This window comes from Cryptotermes secundus, unplaced genomic scaffold (assembly GCF_002891405.2).
Source record: "Cryptotermes secundus unplaced genomic scaffold, Csec_1.0 scaffold183, whole genome shotgun sequence".
Lineage (NCBI taxonomy): Eukaryota > Metazoa > Arthropoda > Insecta > Blattodea > Kalotermitidae > Cryptotermes > Cryptotermes secundus.
In genome coordinates, this window is record NW_019729899.1 from 1,200,064 (window position 1) to 1,212,115 (window position 12,052).

The window sequence follows — 12,052 nt, forward strand, 5'->3', positions numbered from 1 at the left end:
GGGCCAAGCCGTATTTCTGTGGGGGCGCAGACAAAATTTGGAAAAATGGAGGGCCATGGAAACTGTTAAGTGGGTCACAAAATTTTCACTCCTAAAATACAATTATTAATAATATAAAAAGAAATAAAAATGCCAAATGGTCAGTACATATAATAACACAATAACTCAATATCCTTGTTTTTTGTGTACCTTACTTAGAAGGGACAGAACCTATTGTACTTAAACCACAATCTTAGATCTGGGAATTCCAAGTACCGGTAAACAGGTACGTGCCTTCTCAGAGCGGGTAGAGCCCTAACGAATTATACAAAAACCTGCTTCTTCTCATCAGCCACAAGGATCTCACTAAACCTAAGGGACACTAATATTATTGTAATATTTTTTGTCAGGAGCATAATTATATACTGTAAATAAACAGAACATTATATAAGTAAAAATTCTATTATAAATAAAGGTTTTTGTTAATAACCCCCTTTCTTATTATCAATATTCCTTATGCTATAAACAAATAATAATTGTTATAAATAAAAGTACAGTTGATAAAGTACATATGTATAATCAATATTACATTTGTTATAATTAAACAATATGATGGGTGGGGGGGCCACAGAACTGAATGAAAGTCAGAAGTGGGCCACGAGCAAAAAAAGGTTGAGAACCACTGGTTTAGACCACAGTCCAGTGAACGCAGATTTCATGGAGGATACAGTGAACAGCCACCTTTTTCTACAACATAAACACAAGGAATAGAATAATTACCCAACATGAGCATAACAAAATATTGTAGCGTGTAGAGCCGTTGCTGTGCAATGACCACAAAATGGACGGATATACCGGGAACGTTTCTCGTTCCCGTTGCTAAACAGCACATTCTTAATAATGCAACAGTTGGACTACAACAATGAAAGACCTGTGTTTTCTATATGGTCCTTGCATAGATGTTATAAGCAAAGGACAAGGTCAGTGCAATCACTTCTATACGGGAATCGGTGAAGAGAGGGCTTGAGCCGGAAGCAGAGGAATACCAATTGTTGGAGCAGTTACCAGGAAACTTCTAATAACAAACTGATACCACTAGACTGTGTGTTCTAGTGAACTGTGAAATAGCGATTGGATCTGTTTCCGTCTTCAGGTGAGAAAGGAAGGCACCTACTCAGTTGGGTCGCTTACAAAGAGCTAATCTCAATCACTGGACCAGTGCATTGAATGAGTCCAGTGATTGAGATTAGCTCTTTCTAAGGGACCCAACTGAATAGATGTCTTCCTTTCTCATCTGAAGACGAAAACAGTTTCCGAAACGTCGTGTCCTATATTACCTAAAATTCTGGACGATGGAAAAAGTCCAAAACCCCAGTAAATTTTTAATAATTTGATTTAATTTAATGGAATCACTAATTAAATAAGATATCTTTGTGCTTTTAACAAAGAAGTATATCTATATATGTGTGAAGATAGTGCTTAAGTAGTAGAGCTCCGTTGATTACCGAATATTTCGTAACCTGCAGCTGACGATGTAAGCCTGCAGTTTATGTGCAGCGCTGGTTACGTATAAAGATGACGGTTTGAAGGCACCTGTAAACCTCTCACATTATGTTGCAGGTTTGGTTCCAAAACCGGCGTGCCAAGTTTCGTAAACAGGAAAGATTAGCCCAGCAGAAGGCGTCCCAGTCGTCTTCAACTGGTGGCAGTAGTGGGGGGAGCTCTGCCGCCGGAGACGGTGTGACGGGAGGCGGTCAACAGCAGGTTGTAAAGAATGAATCAGGGAGTGCGAAGCAGGCCGGAGGAGGTTCAGCGGTATCGGGAAATCCCGGGGGCGGCGCCGGCAGCAACAAGGATGTCAAACCCGGCACCCCCACTGCTACAGTGTCTACAACCCCAAGCAGTGTCTCTTCCAACAGTAATGATGTGAAGCCCATGAACGGTAACGGTAAGTGCAGTTTCCCATGTAGTGACTTTCACTGATGAATTCTTCACTTTCTCCCTTCATTTTTCGTATAGACAAAGCTTTGACAAGAAGTGCCTCTTCTTATTGCGGGCTGTAAAAATGTCCACATTAATCTTTAGATTTTAAAAGTGAATGAATTTATAAGGTTGTTATATTTTAGCGTCCTGTTACACTGATTCATGTTCATGGTTTATGCTAACCGTCTTACAGTGTATACACTTTTTCACCTTATTCTTCACTTCGAATAGTTTAACGTAAATAACACACCTGAAGATGGCACAGTGATGCCGAAACATGCAGTGACGTGAATCAGTGCAACAGGACGCTAAAATACAACATTATCCCACTCTTCGGCAGGAGATACAAAGGAAATCAGGAAAATTTTGTGCATATAAATCCAGCCGAGATTCTTACAGGTTATGAGGTCCTCAGAAGGCATCTATGCTTCTCCGAAACGTCAATTGACTTTAAAGTGCAGCATGACTTTATATTTCAAAAGATAAAACTCTTCAGGACGCGTCCCGAACACAAGACTGCATTGTTCTTCCTGGGAAGTCAGTTTTTTTTTCATCTTAATTACGAGAAGTTCTGCACTGCGCAAGTTGCTGAGAAACTGAAAGCATAAAAACGCCACTGGAGGCCCGCGACTCATGGATTGTGGTACAGTGAGTCAGTGCGCCGGCACAGAGACCTAAAGAGTTGACAGTAATGGAAATACACGAGCAGTGCCAAGCAATTTTCTAGATTAAACGTCAGAGTTTCTGCTGTTAAGGGTGCCTCTGTGATGCCGAGATATATAGCGTTCAAGCAGGAGCTACAAGAGGGTGGATGATCTCGGGGGTTGATGTCTAGGGGCTGACTGACTGACTGACTGACTGACTGACTGTCACAGTCGTGCAGCAGAAGGGATGCTACTGTAAAAAAGATGGACGAGGTCCAGTGGAAATCTTGAAGCTTCCCATATGGATGTCAAACATCCAGGCTCATCCTTCAGATTTCTCAAAAAAAGAATGCAAAGAGCGTGAAGAGAAAAGATATATCGATAGTCTGACAATATAGTGCCTATATGAAATACGGCATATCAAGGAAAATTGTGGAGGGATGGAGTGTACTTCTTTCTAGTTGTCAGGTTTGTAATGTTCATTCGATTTCTCATTGTTGCCTGTAGCCGCGTGGTGTACATAAAACTTTGTTGAAGGAGACAAGTTCATTCCTACAAAACTGATGTTCTTATAGTAAATTATAAACAGAAATGATTACGGTAGAGTCGTGATTATCCAAACTTTTTTCGTCTGCTTTTCCGCTTTATCCGTCACTGCTATCAGACACGATCTGTACGAAGTCGTGCTGCATTCAACAAATTAAAAATTCAATGTTCGGTTTATTTAATTTATATTTATTTCTTTATATAAGAGTTCTGTATTGTATCCTAGGGCTTCAGTGGTCCAAGTCCTTACGTTACTTACGAGGCCTATATATATATAGGCCTATGCTGATACGTAAATTAGTTAGTCTAGGAGCAGATAGTACCAAGACTTTAGAACGAATGAAGTGGCATGAGAAGAGACCGAACCAGACGTTTATCCCGGCATCTCGATTTTAGAAAAAAAAACTGAAAAAACGTCGCAATATCGGACAAGGCGAAGCCCGGCATAGAAAGTATAAAGGTTCGGCCACACATAGCGCGACGCACGCTACGTACGCTATGTTCGCTATACGAACAGAAAAATATCTCCCTTTATTGTCAATGTGACTGGCCACACAGACTTCCGTACGCTACGTACGCTATGTTCCCTATGTTAGCTGCGTCGCAGAGTGTACACAGCGTACGTAGCGTACGTAGCGAACATAGCGTAGCGCTCTGTGTGGCCGAACGTTAATACATCAGTGCTTAGGCCTCATCAGTCGTTCTTCTACAATTCATACGCTCCCTTCCTCTTACATAATATTTTTATTATGGTTNCAAATAAGGCATAATCTGCTGTACTGAGCCTGGGCTGACAGAGGCCTTGTATATATTATATTAAGATTAAATTGTAAATAAGTGTACATAGTGACAATGGACTAATACTGTAGACTATGACTGACAAATGTCAGACCCGACCTCTCGTTAGAGAGGGCGCCCCACATGGACAGGACAGTAACTTTCACTTAAAAAGTAATATCTGGTCATGAGCCTCAGCCGGGGCTCGACATGAAGACAGACTGACTGACGGTCAGTCACATCATGACTTTAACTTTGACTATGAAAAAACGAAGGAAATATACCAGATATTAATAATAAATATTAAAATGTTTTAAAAATATTTTTCTGTCCTGTCTGTCCTGGCCTTAAACGGCTTAAACATAAGTTTGTAAGCAAATTGTCTAGCTGTCCCCTGGAAACGAGCTTGACGGCGCGCATGCGCTCGGGTCTTCCTAATTTCAGTAATATAGCGTACCATTGAGCGACAGCAAGGATATGATTATGCATCCCGTATGACACAACTTGCACATGGACCGGCGTTAATTTGGAAGTCTTTAAGTTCGCACACGCGTAGGGTGTCCACATGTTCTGTGAAGCTGGCAGTTGCCTTGATGGCTACGGGCAGAAAGTGTGTAGAATGCGTGTGCATTGTGCGTTTACCAGAGGGACGTCAGGGACTCCGTTAACGAGGATCCAATCTCTTAGCAGCCGGCGCCGTCACTTGATTCGTTGGGAGAACACACTCCGTACCTCCTCCCTCACCCCATTGGTCGATATAATATGACGTCACTGATTGCACCCTCATGGTAAACTTTATCGACGACATCTATTCCTCTTAAGGAGTCACTCCCTAATGACGGACGTTTCTTAAACCTTACATTGTGAAACAATCTGTGCTGTAAATTGAAGGAATGAATTGAAACTGCATTGACCGATTGGCAGTTTGAGCCAGTGACTCACTGCCTGGTTGGGAGAGCGACGGTAGAGCTGGTTGAAGTGGTGACTGACTGGTTGATTGGGCGGATGACTACCTTCCTGAGCGTGTGACTCACAGACTGACTGACCGCGTGACAGACTCATTGGACAAGTGAGAGCCTGAGAGACTTACTGAGAGACGGACAGACGGTCCAGCATACTGACTAACCGACCAACTGCTTGACTGGATCACTAACTAACTAACTTCGTGGAGTTGAGCCCTTCCTGAGAAGTCGCCAGTCACGTAGTTACTCAAGAACTTCCCAACATTTTATGGAACCGGAAGGTTCATTACAGTGTTCACAAGAGCCCTCCACTCGTCCCTAGCACATGGGAGATCAATCCAGTCAATACCACCCCATCTTATCTCTGTCAAAATCAGTTTTAATATTATTCACCCACCTACTTCTTGTCCTTCCTAGTGGTCTCTTTCCTTCTTGCTTTCCCACCAATATCATATATGCACTCCTCGTCTCTCCGTTCGTGCTACATACCCTGTCCATCTCAACCTCTTTGACTTGATTACTCTAATTATACTTGGCGAAGTGTACAAGTTATAACGTTCCTCATTATGGGATTTTCTTCAACCTCCTGTCACTTCATCTCTCTTCAGTCCAAATATTCTCCTCAGCACCCTGTTCTCAAACACCCTCAGTCTATGTTCCTCCCTTAATATCAAACACAAAGTTTCGAACCCTTACAAAACCATTGGCAAAATTATAATTATTTATATTTTAATTTGTATGTTTTTGGACAGCAGACGAGAAGACAATGTCCTGGACTGAATGGTAGCAAGCATTACTCGAATTCGGTCTCCTATTCATTTCCGCTTGAATCAGATTTTGATTTGTTATCGTCGTTCCAAAATATCTGAAATGTACCACATTTTCAAAACTTCCTGTTACCTAATTTTTATGTCATGATTTTGCCCTGAATTTCGGTGATGAGACAGAAAACATATACTTCGTTTTCTCCGTGTTTACTTCTAGACCAACCTCCTTACTAGCATCAAGTAAAGTTTCTGTGTTTTTCTCTATGGTGTCTATATTATCACCCAGTAGATTCACATCATCGGCATAGGCCAGCAGCTGATGTATCCCATTTAATTTCAGTCCCACCTGGTTCTCCCGCACTTTCCTAACGGGATATTCTAAAGCAAAGTTGAAAAGCAGTGGCGATAAAGCATCTCCTTGTTTTCCTTAGCTTAGGTCGTTTATCCAAAGTATAACTTTCATCTACTGATTGGAAAGAAACTCTATTCAAGAAACGCCCTACACTTTTGCACCCGAATGCCGCAAGAGCCAATCAGAGCATTTCAGTTGTCATTCCTAAAACTGTCTTCCTTGAAACTTAAATTATCTTTACCTTGTCCTTCATAATTTTTCTCCTTATATCCTTCTTGTCCGTATCTGTTACACATTCCCCCTCTCCCAAAGAGAATTAGGTATTGAATAATCTGTCATTGTTAGAACGGACGAGAATGAATCTCAAAATTTGTATTATTCTGATAAATTTTGGCGCATTTAATCTGCAATAATAACAGACATGCAAATTATTTTTATTTCCCAGTGTTATCAACTGACGAAAACGAAAATTCCGCTATTATCTCTTTTCATTTACCAAGTTACGAGTTATCTATAACTTTAGTAACATTACATACATGTATTAATCTACATCAGACGTTTCGGAACCAATTAGATTCCTTACTTATAATTATTAGCAATATACAAATATAAACGTGCAGCTGTCAGTATGACGTCTGTTTGTGACAAAATGTCAGTTTCCCAGAGCTGTCTGATTCTGCTATTGCAGTCATGTGACACGTAAGTGTAATTTGGTCATGGAAAAGTGGTAATCAGCATAAAGACCCACAGTATGGGCCTACAGCCTGGGAACATCTAATGGTTTTGCTCCAGAAAGCCACAGATAATCTGACAGATTAATCTTGATTTGCAACAGCCCTTCATCTGCCTCTTACACAAACACGCTGAACGGTGACAATGTTTGTTCTCACTCCGTTGGGGTGGGATACTGCTGGAGCTGAGTGCTCAGCTTCACGCCGCTTTAACCCCGGGGAAAGATTCCCCGATACCCACTGGAGAGGAAGTTGGGTGAACCCCAGAACCGGTGTGGACGACGAGGAAGAGAGAAAATTCTTGTCCGTACCGGGACTCGAAATCTGACCCCTCGGTCGTCCAACCTGTAGCTAGTCGCTATACCGACTGAGCTACCCCGACTTTCTTCTGTTTCATTACAGGTTTTCTAAAAATTAATCATTGTAATATGATGAAAAATTGGTACAAATCGTAAAATAAAAGGTAGATAATGTTAAGGCCTACAGCTTTCATTTGTAACTTCTTCGATACGATTAATCGAGTATCCGTCTCCTCTCACAGTTCCATGGGGGGGGGGGATTCTCCGTAGAAGCATGCAGTCCTCCGTACATATAAAATTAAAAATGCTAAGGGTCGTGAGTCACAAGAGAGGCTCATGTTTTTGTAAACTTTTTTATGCTTTCCCTTTTCTCTTGTTTTTACCTCTGAGACGAAGAAAGAAAAAGCTGGGCGTGATAAATGGGGCAGACATAGCCTCAATGTAATCCCCCCCGCACCTCCCAGTATTTGGGTTTCCTCTTCTGTCTTTTTAGCTACAGAGAATGCCTCACGTAAACTGTTCTTTCTGCAGGCATAAAAGTAACAGAGCCCGTTATTTCCCACCTCGCCTTGCATTTGTCTCTCGCTGAAATATTTCCTTAACGACAAAACTCGTAACGAGTCCTCGGGGAATCATCGGAGATAGATTAAACTCTCCTGGATCCAACTTTGTTGGATTTCCGTCCGACACAGGAATTAATGGCACTACACAGAACTTGGAGACTTGGAAAAGTTTTATATTGGTGCTTTTCCGTATGTATCGTTCCCATTGTCTTCTACCTTCGAAATTCCTTGAAAATTCTGTTTTGAACATGACAACTTCATGTTTTGTTCTTGAATAGAGAAGGTAGGAGTGATAAATGACAAGCAGTCACTGACATCGTCCACTATAACTCCAGTCTCCTGCAGAAGTGTTCCAAAAATACGTTTGTAATCACCAGGGCCCGGATTTTGATGACCTGAAAATATTAAAATAAATGACCTATAAAATGACCGAAAAAATCCAGAAAAATGACCTAAAGGAGAAAAGAAAGAACACTCCGCTCCCATGTTATTCACATTTCAGAAAAAATATGAAGAAAAATTCCCTAAATTAGCCAAAAATGACAAGAAATATCCTTAAAAGTCCAAAAATTTACCAAAAAATTACCCCCAAAATGAAAAAAATTACCTTAAACCTAAAAATGTCAAAAATGACAAAAATTACGTATAAAATTTACATTTCTCTAACCAGCAGCTCATATCCGAGATTTATATATATAAGAGCATCGCGTAGGATACAAGGAAAAAAAGATGAAATGTCATCAAAATCCGGGCCCTGGTGATCACAGTTCTAATGCTATAGCTGCCAGAACACCTTGCAATGGCTGTAGTAAAAGATAAAAGAAGTAAAACTGTCCCTGTAACAGGCCGTGGAGGCCCATAGGATTGTGAGACGTCGAGGCTCCCATATTTCCTAGACAGTAGTAGCAGTACTCGAAAATACGGATATTCCATACCTACACGTAAGCCTGTAAGTAAGGCCGCACCATAGCTCAAGCGGTTAGTCGCTGGCTTCCCACCGCGGCGGCCCGGGTTCGATCCCAGGTCTGATCAAGTGGGATTTGTGGTGGACAAAGTGGCGCTGGGGCAGGTTTTCTCCGAGTACTTCGGTTTCCCCTGCCAATCTTCATTCCACCAAATTCTCCATCATCATAATCACCCGGGGCAGGCTACAATAGGCCAATCAGTGGCCGCCGTGCCGAGTGAACCCAGTTGGACTCCACCTCCCACTAAGCGAGTTAAAGAAAAGCCTGTAAGTAAGTTTATTTTCGGCCGTGGTTTCAGACCTGTCTTCTGGGTTGTGCGTGAGGGAAATGAGGAGGCTTGTGGCTAGAAGTAGCTTGGCAGTGATTGTAGCTGCGTTGTGCACACTCTAAATGAGGCATATGACTAACCTATACACACCCTACAGTTAATGGACTCGACCAAATGCACTGCGCATTCTCCTGAAAGCGGCCATGTCTAAAACCACAGACAGTAGTTACTGAGGCAACTCACTAAGATAATTAAATACTATGTAGTGATTCTGTCGTTTTTATTCGTAGCACGCATGCGTAGTGTTGCAGAAGTATGATTACTGGTAGAGCACGTTAGAATGCTTTTGTGCTTGATTTTGCTTGAAATATATCTCATGTGGAAGAGAACAGAAGAAATCCTGTTAATACCATGATATGACGGCTGAAAGCCGGAATGGTGGAGCCGGAGAAGACATCCGTTGCTGGACAATGGCTCGGTAATCATATTTCCGCGGCAAGGATAATTAACAAAGACCAGTTCCGTTACAACGAATAGCAGGGAACGAGTCGTTGCCAGGTAGCAAGTCGCTAAAGAAAGTCGTTCCCGTGACAACAGAGGAACTGTTCGAAATTGTGCCTTCTGTCCCGGCTGTGTGGCAACGGATTCCCTGCTAAGCACTAAGCTGCTGGGCAAATCAGACATCCTTTCTTTCCACAAGGTCACATAAGCAAGGTTTTAAGAGCAGCTGGGCTTCAGACGCGACTAATTACTATGTTTTCTCGCAGCTAAGCTCGTGGAAGACAGCGGTTCCGCGGGGGGTGCCAACAAGTGGTCCTCACAGCAGTCGTGCGGCACTCCTCTACTGGTGCAGCAGGCGGTCAGCAACAAGGTGTCGCTCACCGTCACCCAGCAACACCAACACCAACACCACGGCGGCGGGGGTGGAGGCGGCCTCAGCAACTCGGCCATCTCTCACCACCACCATCACCACCACGCGGCTCTCACTTCTCCTTTCTCGTCGCTTCTGGGAGCAGCAGCGGCGGGGGGCAGCCCTGCTAGCTATCTCTTGGGGGGCCCAAGTGACCCCCTCAGCCTCAACAAAGTCGTCAACTCCGCTGCCACAGCGAACCATCTTTTCTGAGATTTGTCCATCTAGGGGCGTCTTAGTGTGGCGCCATGGGGCGTGCATGCTTCAGAAGAATGTGCATGATGAAGCAGAACAGAAGGACAGTGTTTCCCAACTCTCGTTCTCCTCACAAAAAGATGTCAGAACCCTACAGCCTCGTATGTAAGCTGTAGGAGAACACGGAATTTTGTGTGTAACTCCGTTATTTAAATTCTGGATTTTGAAAGTGAGAACTCTCATCTGTTCCTTTTATTAAAACGAGAGAAATTCTCCTTCTCCGCCCGGAGTACGGTTGCTTTCATTACAAATATAAACGGATGCAACAGCTGAAACTTAAAAAGCAATGACTTTAAAATTTAGAAATGAATATGTACTCCGCTAATAGAGAGAGAATTGAGAACCAGCATTCGAATAACATCCATCAGTTTCACAGCCCTGGTTACTGTACGTAATGGCAAGAATACGGAATCAAATTTCATAATAACTTTCAGAGTTCCCTATTAGGTCCGCGGTAGGAGAGAGAGAACTAGACACCACGTGCAGCCGGAATGCATTCAGAATTATTTTCTTTTGGGGTCTGAATTTAAAATACAACGGTCATGCCCCAAATATTTCATTATAAAGAAATTTCACTTNTACCAGAACAATAATAAAATTATATAAATCATGACAATATTATTTGTAATTGGAAATATTCTGAAAGATATAATAACTTAAACTACGCACTGTTTTTCCATAGTGATTGACTCGTGTGACTTTTGTACGATTTTAGCATGTTGGAAGCTGAAGAATGGAATGTGTTGGTCCATAGCGGATAGGGTATTTCAGAAAATGCGTTCCATTTCGTAAATACAGTGTTATTCTTTGCAGTATATCGCTCTGTCTCTAAACATAAGTGACATTTAGAGACCCCCATCAGTGCCAAGCTCTACGCTTCTCAGCGAAGCTGGTAATCAAGAGAACAAGAGAATTACTGATGTAAATAATTACTCACGTGTTACGACATTGTATTATCTGCGAAATATTTTAAAGAGTCATACCTTGTTTTCTTACTTATAAAGCACTGTTTAGTGTGTGTCCGGGTAAACTTATGGATGGCTATGTTTCATCAGTTCATACGTAAACATTACTAGCAGTTGCAGGGTGTTTATCATAAGGCGTGCCTATTTTTAGGTAGCGTACATCTGGGTCCACCTTTGTCTCCACATCTCTTCTACAAGGTAATCCAGATGGTTATTTTGATAAGGACTGCAGTGATAATCAGCGTTAAATTATTGTTAGTGTCAGAAGAATATAATGAAATTTTTATTTTATTTTTAAAGTGTGAGTATTTGAGAGTGTTGCCACAGACAGGACGCCATCACATGACGATTTAATAAATGTTTCTGTGGCCAAATATGACAACAATGTGACCATTCTTGTAAGACTGTTTTCCTTTGTTGATGATTTGGTTGCCTCTCCATCCCGGTTACAGGTGGGCCCTCTCTGAGTTTCCGTCAGTATATCGGCGCCACTCTGTCGACTAGAAGTAACCTTATTTAGCCGAAGGAATGAAACAATAACCGTCAACCGTCCCTTCTTTACTTTAGAATAGGCGTAAATTTTAAATTATTCGTATCTAATGAAAAATGAAAATCATTCTAAATAAATTTGGATGGAGTGATTGGATTGAGAAATTTAAAAATAATACTTTAATTTCTTTCATATTATGTAAAGATGTTTCTTTGTCGTCATCAGATTTCATAAGTTACAGTCTGTTGTTGTAAATCTGTCGAAATAAATAAATAAATTGTAGATTTTAATGGAATAAAATGATTGCTTATTCTGTTATCTAAAATGACAAAACCACCTACAAAAATTCAACCTGAGGACTTTATTATTTTATAAAATTTCATGCAGAAGAAATATTTTGCAATGATGTGGATGGATGTGCGCATAAGAACTTACTTAAAACACAGGAATGTAATGTTCAGTTTATTCTTCTTGACATATCTGGAATTTCGCCGGCACACAAAATTGTATTGAAACAGACTGAAACAAGTGAACAAATTGGTGAACAGCAGGAAAACAGTATTCTGGTATAGCGCGAAAAGTGGTGAGAAAATATG

The 12,052-nt window shown here is 41.5% G+C and overlaps 1 protein-coding gene across 1 annotated transcript in view; it reads left to right on the top strand.

Moving 5' to 3' along the window:
• The window catches only part of LOC111865730 (paired mesoderm homeobox protein 2B), a 96,231-nt gene extending 85,658 nt beyond the window's left edge, over positions 1–10,573 (top strand). The window contains exons 3-4 of the mRNA XM_023853979.1: positions 1,600–1,927; positions 9,604–10,573. Of these exons, the coding sequence (XP_023709747.1) occupies positions 1,600–1,927; positions 9,604–9,959 (684 nt within the window). The 3' untranslated portion in view covers positions 9,960–10,573. The remainder of the gene's footprint in view (positions 1–1,599; positions 1,928–9,603) is intronic.
• The last annotated feature ends 1,479 nt before the right edge of the window (positions 10,574–12,052 follow it).